The sequence below is a fragment of the Salvelinus namaycush genome, chromosome 2 (genome assembly GCF_016432855.1).
Source record: "Salvelinus namaycush isolate Seneca chromosome 2, SaNama_1.0, whole genome shotgun sequence".
In the NCBI taxonomy this organism is placed as follows: Eukaryota; Metazoa; Chordata; class Actinopteri; order Salmoniformes; family Salmonidae; genus Salvelinus; species Salvelinus namaycush.
Window position 1 is genome coordinate 46,115,999 of NC_052308.1, and position 15,819 is coordinate 46,131,817.

General features: G+C 39.8%; 1 protein-coding gene across 1 annotated transcript; it reads right to left on the reverse strand.

The window, feature by feature from the left end:
- Window positions 1-166: 166 nt before the first annotated feature.
- LOC120026290 (transmembrane protein 128-like) lies at window positions 167-8,437 on the reverse strand. The gene is made up of 5 exons (XM_038971121.1): window positions 8,270-8,437; window positions 3,531-3,663; window positions 3,043-3,204; window positions 629-737; window positions 167-415 (listed from the first exon to the last, which is right to left on the reverse strand). Exons 1-4 carry the CDS (start codon window positions 8,367-8,369, stop codon window positions 638-640), a joined length of 495 nt encoding a protein of 164 aa, XP_038827049.1. The 5' UTR covers window positions 8,370-8,437; the 3' UTR covers window positions 167-415; window positions 629-637.
- Between the last annotated feature and the right edge of the window lie 7,382 nt (window positions 8,438-15,819).

The following is a 15,819-nucleotide window of genomic DNA, read 5'->3' on the forward strand; positions in this document are numbered from 1 at the left end:
TGCAACAAAAACCTTGAGGATTATTTGTGACCCAATGAGTGGAAGAATTTTGTCCACTTAAATGACCTATTAGTCCCACATACAGTATTAAATAAATATAGACACTCAAGTTCATATCAATAATTCTGACAGTTAGGCTTTTTGCCAACAATACTGGAAAACAAGGTTGACATTAGCTACAAACCATTATTTATTAAGCAGATTTTACAGAATGTAAGCACACATTTACAATGTTAATAGCACAATGGCTTTGTGACTCAAAAATACACATGCGATACAAAAACAATTAAAGCACTTAAAAAGCTTTGGTAATTTATCAAATATAATATATTCACGTTTAAAAAAAAAACTTTCCTGAACATTATCAATTTATTAACACGAACGTCAAACTGTCGTCATTGTTGAGGCTTTAGTTCTGTAAATGAAACAAAAATAATTGCACTCAGCAGTAGGTACTTGGTTATCTATTATTGGTAGTTATGCAATACAATGATATAATTTTGAAATGGAGGGAGAAGTATTGGATGGAACAAATATTAACAATACAGTTCACAATACCGATTCTTACACAATCTATATTGTTGATTCATAAGACCATCTTTATGGTCTTTACATTTTGCTATCTTACCTTAACATCTCACCCAAGCATGGATATGAGCATAACACCTCCCATGAACTGGGTAAACAGGAGGATGGGGGTGAGGAACGACCACACAGGCCACAGTGCTATATTTAAACTGGGGAGAAGAAATAAAAAAATGTGCTTGATCAAAATCATTCTGATCACCTTTAGAGATATTGTAAAATAGGCTAACAACTTACAAACCAAAAGCATTATGTAGCCAGCTAGCTATGCCATTTGTGTCCATTCACATACAGTGGCTTGCGAAAGTATTCACCCCCTTGGCATTTTTCCTATTTTGTTGTCTTACAACCTGGAATTAAAATAGAATTTTGGGGGGTTTGTTTCATTTGATTTACACAACATGCCTACCTACCACTTTGAAGATTATTTTTTTTTGCATAACTATTCACCCCCTCCCCCCACCCCCAAAAGTCAATACTTTGTAGAGCCACCTTTTGTAGCAATTACAGCTCCACGTCTCTTGGGGTATGTCTCTAAAAGCTTGGCACATCTAGCCATTGGGATTTTTGCCCAATCTTCAAGGCAAAACTGCTCCAGCTCCTTCCAGTTGGATGGGTTCCGATGGTGTACAGCAATCTTTAAGTCATACCACAGATTCTCAATTGGATTGAAGTCTGGGCTTTGACTAGGCCATTCCAAGACATTTAAATATTTCCCCTTAAACCACTCGAGGGTTGCTTTAGCAGTATGCTTAGGGTCATTGTCCTGCTGGAAGGTGAACCTCCGTTCCAGTTTCAAATCTCTGGAAGACTGAAACAGGTTTCCCTAAAGAATTTCCCAGTATTTAGCGCCATTCACCATTCCTTCAATTCAGACCAGTTTCCCAGTCCCTGCCGATGAAAAACATCCCCACAGCATGATGCTGCCACCACCATGCTTCATTGTGGGGATGGTGTTCTTGGGGTGATGAGAGGTGTTGGGTTTGTGCCAGACATAGTGTTTTCCTTGATGTCCAAAAAGCTAAATTTTAGTCTCATATGACCAGACTACCTTCTTCCATATGTTTGGGGAGTCTCCCACACGCCTTTTGCCAAACACCAAATGTGTTTGCTTATTTTCTTCTTTAAGCAATGTTTTTTTTTCTGGCTACTCTTCCGTAAAGCCCAGCTCTGTGGAGTGTACGGCTTAAAGTGGTCCTATGGACAGATACTCCAATCTCCACTGTGGAGCTTTGCAGCTCCTTCAGGGTTATCTTTGGTCTCTTTGACGCCTCTCTGATGAATGCTCTCCTTGCCTGGTCCGTGAGTTTTGGTGGGCAGCCCTCTCTTGGCAGGTTTGTTGTGGTGCCATATTCTTTCCATTTTTTAATAATGGATTTAATGGTGCTCCGTGGGATGTTCAAAGTTTCTGCTATTTTTTTATAACCCAACCCTGATCTGTACTTCTCCACAACTTTGTCCCTGACCTGTTTGGGGAGCTCATTGGTCTTCATGGTGCCGCTTGCTTGGGTGGTGCCCTTTGTTTAGTGGTGTTGCAGACTCAGGGGCCTTTCAGAACAGGTGTATATATACTGATATCATGTGACACTTAGATTGCACACAGGAGGCCTAATTATGTGACTTTGGTTGGACCAGATCTTATTTAGGGGCTTCATAGCAAAAGGGGGTGAATACATAGGCACACACCACTTTTAAGTTTTATATTTTTTGAAACAAGTGATTTTTTTCTTTTCACTTCACCAATTTGGACTATTTTGTGTATGTCCATTACATGAAATCCAAATAAAAATCCACTTCAATTACAGGTTGTAATGCAACAAAATAGGAAAAACGCCAAGGGGATGAATAATTTTGCAAGACACTGTAGATCAATAACAGGGTATGCTTTAATGAATATTCAGGTACTTTTTGCGAAGATTTCAGGAAGGCTGCCGTGCTACAGAAAACAAAGAAAACTAAGGAGGGGTGCTTGACAGCAATGACAAAAATCCAACAAAAAGGGTTTACCCAAGGAAAAACTTCCAAAAGGACTAATTCGAGGCAGAGACGAGTTGGAGAACTCAACAAAAAAGACAGATTAATTTCTTATTTTCTCACTTTAATCCACTGTTGAGGATGAACACTAGATTAAAGTAAGCAAATAAGAAATTAACCTGTCTTTTTTGTAAACCCCGGTTAATTTTTGCAAAGTTAAGTGATGGGTTTCCTACAGCCTTCGTAGCTAAAGTAATGTTATTTCTCTGCAAAACCCAGCCACAAGAGAGTAACAATTATACAAATGTATGTTTGACACTTAATATTCAATGCTTGAACTAATGATATTTGTAACATAAAGCACCTTGCACTTCTACAAGAGGCGTAAGTTAATGTCGGCAACAGGAAGAAAAAAAACATACTTTATGTTAACACATCCCATGTCAGTTTTGAGGATGTACAATGTAATTGAAAGAGTATTACCTGCATGATGCTGCAATGAAGGCTGCTGTGGTAATAGGAGCAATAGCAGGGTACTCCTGGTCGTAGTCCTTTATGCCCTTGAACCACTCCAGGTATACGATGCAAAATGTGGCCAAAGATAGGCATATTCCCAGCAGTATCACACCGAGATTGAACCACCAGCTGGAAAACAAAACCCCAAAGCAGCAAATACATGATAGGAACTTCGGTAAATGCAGTCATCATAATTGCGTTTTGCAAACATTGAGTATTCAGATAATCCTGCATGAATAAAATGTGCCTAACCAAAAAAGAACAAATAAGCACAATATTTGGGACTTTTCCAATTCCATTGACCAATTCTCAAGTCTGGATCCAGGCTAACAACCCATTTGATGAGCCTACTAATCATAGATGGCCTACAGCAAAGACCTACACACACAATTCCTCATCTTTTCAAACTAGCTGGATTGGTTTGCGGACAAAATATTTTTTCCTCAATACAACACCTTTTGATATCCTCATTCTCCATGAGGACCCGGAAGAAGTCGAAATAATACGTCAACCCAACAGATGACACAATCCAGAAGATGGAATGGCGGTTGATCCGAGAGAGTGGTTTGGCATCTTTCTCTTCTTGACCTGCAGGTTTGAGACAAAATGCCATGGTCACTGGTAATGAAGTAGGCCTAGATCATCACTTATTCAGTTGATTTCTCAAAAGAAACAGCAAAGGCCTACAGTGATCATGTGTAATTGCGCTCACAGTTTAGTGTTTAGAGATTTGTTGAAGGGTGCTACACAATCTAGCTAGGCCTATGCATGATGATAGTAGGCTGTAGCCTAGGCTATTCAGCATCATTGAGTTTAATGCTGAATATTGTCAGTTTGCCAAGGGGTTACAAAAACAGATTGAATTTACAACAAAATATGAGAACAGAAGGTGCCCAATCCGCACCTTTTAAAGGTTCAAGACATTTCAAGATGAAACAGATAGCACGAGGGGCAGTAGGCGATAAGATAATTTTTTGGAAAGCCTATTAATCCCTATAATTTAGCAGTTGATTAAAAGTATCAGAGACAGGAGTTGGCTGGTGAAGTGGACAAGCTGCGAGGTCTGTCCTCAGGTATGAACCCAGCGCACTGGCGTTGGAACAAAAAACAAAAATCTCCTCTAGTTGAAAATCCGGGCCCACCAAGATGCTGCTGTCTCATACTAGACAGTTCAAATAGTAACTTCAAAGGTAATTTAATAGTATTAAAAATAAGGGAATATTTCACATGAATAATGTCAGTATGGCACAAAATATCGCCAGCGTAAAAGAATACCATATACTGGACCATCCAGCCAGCCAATGTTGGGTCTGCTGTTTCTTTTGATGCATATCAGCTTACGCAAGCACTGGGCTGAGTCTTGAGTACAGTCCAGAAGTATAGTCTGAAACTATCATGTTGCTGCAGTGCTGACACAGCATTTGCACAGTCAAAACAATCAAGAATCAGTGGCATGTTGCCCAGTTTGGTTCTGAAGATAAGACAATTGTTCTCTCTGTTGTCAAATCTGCCTACTGGACCTCCTGTGTGATGGCACAATGTTGGCTATATTTAAGTTATAATACCTAAAGCCGTGGTTTGGAGGATATATTGGGCCGTGTTAGGTTCGAGACTAGGGTTGCAAAATTCTGAGAACTTTCAATAAATTCCCTGGTTTCCAGAAATCCTGGTTGGAGGATTCCGGATTTCCTGCTTATTCCCTTCTGATTCCGTGATCCTCCAACTAGGATTTTGGGAAACCAGGGAATTTATTGAAAGTTCCCGGAATTTTGCAAGCCTATTCGAGACAAATACAACGGTTAGAATCATTAAAAACATTATTTTTATGAATGAATTCATACGATTTCATCCTTCCACAAAGATATAGTCCCGAGGTTGCTACCCAAGCCGTCTGGTCGTTCGTTCGATTAGCATTGTTTCCAGCCAAGGTTTACAGGTTGTTCATTTGATTGGCAGGTTACTATGGAAAACAAAAATGGTTGCTATGGAGCAGGGGTTGGAACCAAAATTATTTTCCAATCGTTTCGAACCACTATCCGACCAGCATAATAAAGGTCTGAACTGGTTCGAACCAGAAAAGTACCAGTTTATATCGTTCCTTTCCATTCCTTTTTTAAACTTGTGAAATCGACAGTTTTTACATTTAACTCATTAATTTACTCCACCAATCAATCAATGCAGATAGAGCAGCTTTCTATGGACCAGGCAAACTAGTTGTTTACATGCTTGATGAACAGACAAGCGTAGTGTGTGAGATGCAACTGAAATTTTGCAGGGTGGGGAGAGAGCAAGATAGGGGGTGGACATGGAGGAGGCTTGGCATCATAATATGAGGTGCATTATGTGTTTACGATATTAGTAACCTATCACTACTTCAACGAATGACATAATTATATGCCAACTAGATTCCTAGCTAGCTACGGACAAGCGGTAAATATGGAAGAACTTTGAACATCCAAGAGTTGTCTCAACGCCAAGGCTAGCTCAACACCCCTGGACCAGAGCTAGCTAACAAGCTTGTGGGTACAGCGGCACCAGAATTTAAAACACATCTTACCTTTTGGTGGTTAATAAATCCAATGTGAAACGTCATAACTTTTGCATCCTTAACTAGCATAGAAACTAGCTGGCAGGCAAACAATAGAAGGATACGTTTCTGAGTGACAGAGTGAGTGTCACGCCCTGACCTTAGTTATCTTTATTATTTGGTTAGGTCAGGGTATGACGAGGGTGGTATGGGTGTTTTTGTCTTGTCTAGGGTTTTTTGTATATCTATGGGGTTTTGGTATTGTCTAGGTAAATGTAGGTCTATGGTGGCCTGAATTGGTTCCCAATCAGAGACAACTGTTTATCGTTGTCTCTGATTGGGGATCCTATTTAGGTTGCCATTTTCCATTTTGGTTTTGTGGGTTATTGTCTATGTGTAGTTGCATGTCAGCACTCGTGTTTATAGCGTCACGTTCGTTTTGTTAGTTTGTTTAGTGTTCTTCGTTTAAATAAAGAAGAATGTATTCATCTCACGCTGCGCCTTGGTCTCCTCGTTATGACGAACGTGACAGTGAGTGCTTTGCATAGGCACTTTGATGGCATTTTTTTGTAGGGACTCAAAAAAATGCTAGGAATGTAAAATAACGTTATTAACCTATTATCATGCTTTTAAAAGAATGGTTCTGTTCCGGAACACTAGAGATCACTTTCATTCCCAGTTCAGTTCCTCAAATTGTTATTTCCCGGTTTTCTGTTCTGTTCCCGTAGCTGGTTCCAACCCCCACTACGGAGGCTCTTCCCCCTTTGCTAGCTAGCCAACTACACAGCTAACAATCACTTCAAATTGAAGCTGGAAAGAACGCAACTACTGCATTTAGTTTAGTTTGACCTGTTTTTCTATTGCCATTTTTAAATATATCCATAAAAATGTCTGAATAACACAATTTCACAATGTTTTCTGAAAGAAAAACATTTTTTTATCAATCACTTCTATAGTATAGTTCAGATTAAGTCATTTGGTGTGATGAACAAATAACAAAGGAAGAAATGCAGAGAACAGGGTAAAGCAATTTTACCAGTTTTATTTAGATTGTCATTTTGGAGACACCTATTGGATAAATGTGTCAACTGCTCTCAAAAAGGTTGGTCTAGTTTTTAGGCTTTGTGAGCGGGTTTTGAGTGGTCATTGGCCTGCAAATTTTAGAAATGTATGCAGGGTTGCCATGTTTGTGGTTTTCCTGAAATTGGGCTACTTTGAAAACGATTTAGCGGGTGAAAATGTATTGGTCGCAGGTGGCGTGTTTTTGGGCCACTTCTAAATTGGCCGGAGGCCACCATGGCATTTCTCTTAAAAAAAATATATATATATATTTCACTGTTCTCTGCTGCTGCTATGAGTGAGTGAGAGAATTGTGGGGAGGGCCGGAGAGGTGTGTGAGCATTGAGAGCACTGGTTGAGAGAGTGCTGCAGCGGATGCAGCACACCCACACGTTTTACCAGTTGTAGGTAGGCTATTTAGATTGGTAATTATGGAGACATCCCTTTTCTATAAAACATATTAACGCACTAGAACTGCTATAATGGCGACAAAGCATGGAAAACGACTTTAGGTGCACTAGAGCTCTTTAGATAAATTCTCTCAAGAGGTGGTTTAAAGTAAATTGCATTCTGATGTCGACTTTTCTTACAGATAACAGTATCAAGCGAAGGGTTTTACTCGTGCTCAGTTCTAGGGTCTGGAGTGCTGCGTGAGTGGAAATTTTAAATGGAAGTTACGGAACTGCCTAGCATGCTTCTGTTATGGGGGAAAAGTCCACAGTGAAAATTACATTAAATGTGGAGAATGATAGGGTACATTTGCATCTGTTTACCATCAAGTAGGCTATTAATTTATATACCATTGTAGTATACTGTAGCCTACCATTTGGTACAATAAATATATTGAAACGACGATATCACTGGAGCCATTGCGAATCAATTTGTGCCACCTGTGTAGCCTACCTGGAGCTGGCAAATGGATTTTATTAAATAGCCTATTACTCAGTTTGTTGTTGTAGGCTTGTGTTATTATGCAATTATTAATGGCCATGTTTAATTCATTAAATTGAAAGTGATCAATTGTGATCATGTTCACAGCTCTATCGCAAAAGTATCATTGAGGATATTTCCCTGAAATTAGATGTTGGCCTACCAGGGGCTATAGGTTACCTGCATCTAGCTCAACAAACCATGGCAAAGTTTAATTGCAATTATAAACACAGATTTTAGTAAGTAGCATATGCCTATTGCAATAAGTCAATCTCGCAAATAGGCCATTTATAACAGTAGTCTTAACATCTGGCCATTTATAACGGGTTGTAGTCTTAACATCTGGCACATAACAGCAGCCCATGTACCACGGGAATGACTTATTTTTTTACTGTTTTAATTACGTTGTGAAGCAGTTTATAATTGCAATAAGGCAACTCGGGGGTTTGTGGTAACGTTATATGGTCATTATACTACGGCTAAGGCTTATGTCCTAAGAACAGCCATTGGCCGTGGTATTTTGGACATATTACACACCTCCTCAGTGTAATAGCAATTGGAAATAGGGAAGTTGAATAAATCATTAATTGATTTGTTACTTCTTGAAACTGTCGTCTGTGCTAGCTGCTAACGTTAGCTACGAGGGTATTTTAATGGCTAACAGTTAACTTTACTTACTCTTTTCGTTGCCGTCACCTGCTGAAACCCCTTGCATAAGAAGTTCAGCATCTTTCTTGAATCTATTTCGCAGATTTACGAAATCACTACCAGCAAGCATGTTTGATATCAGGCTGTTTATCTTGTCTGACTGGCTAGCTTTGGCTAACGCTTCCTGTTCACAGGTTTGCTGGTGACGTTTATTTAATGCGACAGTCGTAGCAGGGGGAAATCAAAGAATATAGGCGCGTTCCTTTTCCCAGGTTTTCCTGAAGCATGCAACATTTTACAATGCCTGGAAAGGTGTTTTAAACAGTGGTGTAAAGTACTTATGTAAAAATAATTGAAAGTACTGTAATGAAACAGTGGGGAGCAGGTCTCGAACCCTCGACCTTCTAGCCCGAGGTCCGGCGCTCATCCCACTTCTGACACCAGTGTAATGAAAGAGCAGGGAGCGGGTCTCGAACCCTCGACCTTCTAGCCCGAGGTCCGGCGCGCTATCGACTGTGCCGCAAAAGCATGCTCGTGCGGCAGAGTCGATTTCCGCGCTTATAAACCCAGGGTCGTTACACTACTATTTTTGGCTATCTGTACTTTACTATTTATATTTACTTTTACTTCACTACCTTCCTAAAGAGAATGATGTACTTTTTACCCCATACATTTTCCATGACACCAAGAGAACATCCATGGTCATCCCCACTGCCTCTGATCTGGCAGACTCACTAAACACATGCTTTGTTTGTAAAGGATGTCTGAGTGTTGGAGCATGCACCTGGTTATCCGTAAATTAAATAAAAAACAAGAAAATGGTGCCGTCTGGTTTGCTTAATATAAGGAATTTAAAATGATTTATAGTTTTACTTTTTATACTTAAGTATATTTTAGCAATTACATTTACTTTTGATACTTACGTATATGTAAAACCAAATACTTTTAGACTTATACTCAAGTAGGATTTTACTGGGTGACTTTTACTTGTCATTTTCTATTAAAGTATCATTACTTTAACTCAAGTTTTGGTACTTTTTCCACCACTGGTTTTAAGTATCAATCAACCACATCATAGTTATAGAAAGCAATAGTAACGGTGTCTTTTTGTAGGCACTGACAAAGGCTAACTCTGCCATGGATCCTTGGCCAAAGTCTAGGGGGAAATGAATGTTTCTTGGGGATTAACACCGAAATGAGGTCTGTGGTCAACACAGAGAGATCTTATACATTTTGTTCTATGATATCTCATCAGCTAACGTTACTCTTTGTGAATTTTGAAGCATTTATGTAATCAAAACAAGTAAAACGTTAACAATGTGCTAACATCTAAAAAATAAAACTACACCTCAGGTCTCATGCCATTGATGTATAGCGGACATGCTGAGCTTACACCTTATCAGACGGACCCAAAGTCTTCTCTGGACATCGTTCGTAAAAAAAATTAAATGAGCACCTTCCCGCTGAAGAGATATGGTTGCAGCCTGGAGCAAAACAATATAACATCCTTGCGTTTTCTTTAGAGCTGGTAAGCAGAAAGCTAACTAAGATAACTAGCTTTTTGGCGGACTGTAGCGCAGACTAGTTTGGCATGATGTGAAATGTTGTAGTTACATTTCTCTTTTTTAGTTTTGTTTATTAATTTGACCATTTAAAAAAACAAGCACACATAAAACTTTAAAAAGCCATACATGCACATGAATAAAATCATCGAGGATAACACAAAGTCTGGGACTTATTTCCATTGTGGTCCTCTTGAGACAATATGGCTAGACAAGCTCGAACACAGTATGGCAGTGAAATATAAAACAAAAACAGAGAAGAAGAACATCTACAGTTGAAGTCAGAAGTTTACATACAGCTTAGCCAAATACATTTAAACTCAGTTTTTCACAATTCCTGACATTTAATCCTAGTAAAAATGCCCTGTTTTAGGTCAGTTAGGATCACCATGTCACGGCCGTTGAAAGAAGTGGACCAAGGTGAAGCGTAGTGAGTGTACATTTCTCTTTTTATTTAAAATATCGCCAACAAAACAACAAACGAAAAACAACCGTGAAGCTTACAGGCCAATAGTGCCACAAACAAAGTTAACTACCCACACTGAAAGGAGAGAAAAAGGGCTACCTAAGTATGGTTCCCAATCAGAGACAACGATAGACAGCTGTCCCTGATTGAGAACCATACCTGGCCAAAACATAGAAATAAAGAAACATAGAAAATAAAACATAGAATGCCCACCCCAAATCACACCCTGACCAAACCAAATAGAGACATAAAAAGGCTCTCTAAAGTCAGGGCGTGACAGTACCCCCCCCCCCCCCCCAAAGGTGCGGACTCCGGCCGCAAAACCTGAACCTATAGGGGATGGTCTGGGTGGGCCTGAGACAGTGAACCATTAACCTCTACTACTTGCTCCCTTCCTGATAAATAGGACTTTACCCAGCCTAGAGGGATACTGCTTAACTCCAGTGCCTCCAGTTTGGACATTAGGAGACAGTGGTTAACTGTATCAAAGGCCTTTTGTAGGTCAAGCATTACCATTCCACACAGATTTCCCTCATCAATCTCTTTCCTGATGAAGTCAGTCAAGTAAAGTAGACATGAATCACTGGAGTATGTTTTTCTAAAACCCGACTGAAAATCATACATTAGACCCTGTTTGCTAACATATTCATAAATTTGCTCATGTACAACTCTCCCCAGGATCTTTGATGTTATACAGAGGATAGATACAGGCCTATAATTACCAGGGTCAGACTTTATCCCCTTCTTATACAGAGGTATAACTTTAGCTTATTTCATGTCCCTGGAAAATGTTCAAGAAAGAGATTAACGATATGCGTAATACAAGGGGCAATTTGCTCAGCAGAATCTATAAGAAACCTTGCAGAAATATTATCCAGGCCTGTGGCCTTTAAGCTCTGCCATCATACTGACTATTTTGGCTGTTTCTACCTTTGCAAAAGAAAAAGAGTTTGGCTGAACCCCTAACTTTACATAATACTTCTTGACTTGGTTGCTTCCATACAGACCAGAACTGGCGGGCAGCTTGCTAACCAGCTTGCTGGCAACAGAAGTAAAAAAAGAGCAACCAAGCAACCTCTGCTTTTTCATATACCATTGATGTTCAGTCCAATACTGTTTAGATTGTTTTTGGTAGTACTACTACAGCCTAGTTCCTTAAATGATTTCCAAAGCTTTTTAGGGTCATTTTTGTTCTCAGCAAAGTAACCCCTCTTAGCATCATCCATCCTGCTCTGTGCTTCATTTCTGTGACGTTTATATAGGACAAAATCATGCTGCTCTTGAGAGTTCTTCCATTTTTAAAGGCCTTATTCCTTGCTTGGATAGATTCTAAAATCTCATGATTAAACCAAGGGCTAGATCTCTGCTTTACCCTGAACCGTCTAACAGCAGCCATCACATTCACCACATCAAGGAATCTACATTTAAATACTTCCCAGGCACTGTCTACCCCTACACTATCTAGCACAGGTGACCAGTCAATTTTACCCACTTTCTCCCTAAACTTTTCAACACAGTATTTTTTGAGTCCTCTGATTCTAACGGAATCGTAACAGGTTAGAATAATTTACACAGCAGGTTAGGAGATTGAAAGTAGCAGGTTAGGAAAAGGGTTATCTAAAAGGATTATTTTTTTTTTTTTTACTTTATACTTAAAAAATGCACAAATCACAGACCAACATGGTTCATCAAAATATATATATATATATCCTTATGTTTGCTTGCTGAGAGGGTACCTAAAGATCCAGTCTCAAATCCAAATTGGAATGATGTAAAAAAAAATAAGCTTGGTATATTAAGGGCTAGTTTCCAAGCCAAAGCTGAAGCCTCGTCCTGGACTAAAAAGCTTTCAATGGAGATTCTACATTGAGCATGCTTTTTAGCCCAGCACTAACTTTAGGCTTAATCTGAATGGGTATGCCTATAGCCTACATTTCACAATATGACATTGAAAAGTATGTTAAGAAAAGTATTTAAAAGTCAGACTGCAGAAATGGCTACCTAAGGTGATGAATCCAAGTGTGGAGAAAAACCTGCTCATCGCACACTTAATTGGGAAATACAGTACTATATTCTCAGTGGCAGGTATGGAAGCTTATCTGTTACATATTTTGGGGCGGCAGGTAGCCTAGTGGTTAGAGTGTTGGGCCAGTAACCGAAAGGTTGCTAGATTGAATCCCAGAGCTGACAAGGTAAAAATCTGTCATTCTGCCCCTGAACAAGGCAGTTAAACCACTGTTCCTAGGCTGTTATTGTGAATAAGAATTTGTTCTTAACTGACTTGCCTAGTTTAAAAAAAGTATACTTTTACATACAGGCTACTTGGCCTGAATTCTACATTGCACAACAACTTAAGTCTTGTCCAATTCCCAGATGGGATTTGTATCTGTGAGTGCAGGGGAATCAATTATGCTTTTTGATGCCTTATCAAAAAATTGTTGAAACTTGCCTCAACTGATGTTGACATACATTATATTTGACTATTTATAATGGCTTTCAGTTAAGTGCGTTTTTTCATTTTGTTTACATTACTCCAATTTGGCATGTTTCCTTGAATGCAGTCAAATGTGAATGTTGACAGCAGCTAAAATATGGCAATTATGGCAAGATATTTTGTAACACTCATTTAGGTAAGCCCCTATTGTCTCTGGCTTGTTGTCTTTCTGTTTCTCCATGTCAGTTATGCAACTCATTTGTTGCGCAGGCATTACTTTTGTTTGCTTAGCCTTTCAAAATAACTTTACATTTGTCTCTCTTAGTAACATAGTGTGCTACTGGGTAAGTCCATCACTCATCAGCTTATGGGTAGTGACACACCCAAGTTGTTTTCAGGTTGTTTCCACATAATGACACTACCACAGCGTAGCTTGTTAAACATGCACAGTAGATGCCAGCTGCCGTTCGAGGAAGTATGAGATTCAAGTGAACATTTGAAATTCATCCGAGCACCTCACACTGGTTTTGTACCTCCAGTGAAATCTATTCATGAATATTGTATGAATATGTTTGTATATTTAAAAAGGTTGAAGGTGCTGCCTCTGGTGGCCAGTTCACTAAATTGGATAGATAACCCGTGTCGCAATATCACATGCAAACCTATTTGTATGCCCTAACCCATCTGGACAAGAGGAATACCTATGTAAGAATGCTGTTCATTGATTACAGCTCAGCATTTAACGCCATAGTACCCTCCAAACTCGTCATTAAGCTCGAGACCCTGGGTCTCAACCCCGCCCTGAGAAACTGGGTCCTGGACTTCCTGACGGGCCTCCCCCAGGTGGTGAGGGTAGGTAACAACATCTCCACCCTGCTGATCCTCAACACTGGGGCCCCACAAGGGTGCGTTCTCAGCCCTCTCCTGTACTCCCTGTTCACCCACGCCTCCAACTCAATCATCAAGTTTGCAGATGACACTACAGTGGTAGGCTTGATTACCAACAACGACGAGACGGCCTTCAGGGAGGAGGTGAGGGCCCTCGGAGTGTGGTGTCAGGAAAATAACCTCACACTCAATGTCAACAAAACAAAGGAGATGATCATGGACTTCAGGAAACAGCAGAGGGAGCAGCCCCCTATCCACATTGACGGGACAGTAGTGGAGAGGGTGGAAAGTTTTAAGTTTCTCGGCGTACACATCACGGACAAACTGAAATGGTCCACCCACACAGACAGCGTGGTGAAGAAGGCGCAGCAGCGCCTCTTCAACCTCAGGAGGCTGAAGAAATTTGGCTTGTCACCAAAAACACTCACAAACTTTTACAGATGCACAATCGAGAGCATCCTGTCGGGCTGTATCACCGCCTGGTATGGCAACTGCTCTGCCCATAACCGTAAGGCTCTCCAGAGGGTAGTGAGGTCTGCACAACGCATCACCGGGGGCAAACTACCTACCCTCCAGGACACCTACACCACCCGATGTCACAGGAAGGCCAAAAAGATCATCAAGGACAACAACCACCCGAGCCACTGCCTGTTCACCCCGCTATCATCCAGAAGGCGAGGTCAGTACAGGTGCATCAAAGCGGGGACCGAGAGACTGAAAAACAGCTTCTATCTCAAGGCCATCAGACTGAAAAACAGCCATCACTAACATTGAGTGGCTGCTGCCAACATACTGACTCAACTCTAGCCACTGTAATATTGGAAAAATTTATGTAATTAATTTATCACTAGCCACTTTAAACAATGCCACTTTATATAATGTTTACATACCCTACATTACTCATCTCATATGTATATACTGTACTCTATACCATCTACTGCATCTTGCCTATGCCATTCGGCCATCACGCATTCATATATTTTTATGTACATATTCTTATTCATTCCTTTACACTTGTTGTGAAATTGTTAGGTTAGATTACTTGTTAGATATTACCGCAAGGTCGGAACTAGAAGCACAAGCATTTCGCTACACTCGCATTAACATCTGCTAACCATGTATATGTGACAAATACAATTTGTAATCATGTTTCAGTACTATTACTTGGATCAATACTGACAGCTTGAGCAAGCAGTATTATTGAAATGTCCAAAGCCAATATCATGCGAGGTCTTATGGGTCGCTCCACAAATAGTGCCTTTTATGTCCTTTAGACAAATAAGTGTGTAAATTTGTCTTAATTTTAATTGAACAATTGGATATCCCATCTATGCTCTAACTAAACCATTTGTTTTATCTGAAGATCCCTGTTTTGGCATGTCTGGTCATATTTGTGCAACTTCTAGGAATAATTTAACCCACTTAACACCAAGGTTCTCCCCGGTGTTCACCATCAGTGGAAAGCCCTAGTTATTTTGTTGCTTTGGGAATGTAATTTCTGAAGATTTTTACTTATTTAATGTGATTATTGATTCATTTACATCTGTCCCTCAGGTTTAATGTTAACCCTCTAACATGAACTGAAGTAAAACTATTCCTTAAATCGTAAAAAAAACAAAAACATATTGAACATCTACTAGTCAAATTACAGTATAAAAAGCAGGTGAGCTGGTTCTACTCTTTTCCCCCCCAATTTTCTGGTGGAAAACTGAGCATAACACATCAACTCTGTTACCCATATAGATGGCTAGAAATGTTTTAACAATTTTAAACCTCTTGAGATGGGAAACATATTTATTATGAAGTTAAACATGTGGTCTTTATGACCATGTTAAAATTTGGTGAAATAAAGACTATTCGTGTAATGACATTTATGCTTTGGCGTATTCTATAGGGTCTGCACTGAATTTTTTTTTTTTAAAGTGAGCTTGAACCCTAATACAGGCCAGAAAACACAATTTTAATACTTGCAAACTTGAGTAACAGCTTTGCTAATACCCAAAGTATGCAATATATAATTACAGGTAAGCACAGCGATGAATGAGGATCAGTGTTAAACTCGGAAGGATTAGCAGGAGCTTCATAAAGCTGAGGATATTTCCTCCAGCATCTCCTAGTGACTGTGGCCGTGGGTGTTTGTGTGCAGTGAGTGTGTGTGTGTATGCAGGTAACAGGCTGCTCATTTGAGTGGTGGAAATCAGACAGCATTAAAACTTCACCTGAGGCTGAC

Coding starts and splice junctions, on each gene's coding strand:
- LOC120026290 (XM_038971121.1), bottom strand. CDS start 8,369: ATGCTTGCTGGTAGTGATTTCGTAAATCTGCGAAATAGATTCAAGAAA. Junction 3,664..8,269: donor AGGTGACGGCAACGAAAAGA/GTAAGTAAAGTT, acceptor TCAAACCTGCAG/GTCAAGAAGAGAAAGATGCC. Junction 738..3,042: donor TTCATTGCAGCATCATGCAG/GTAATACTCTTT, acceptor TCTTCTCCCCAG/TTTAAATATAGCACTGTGGC.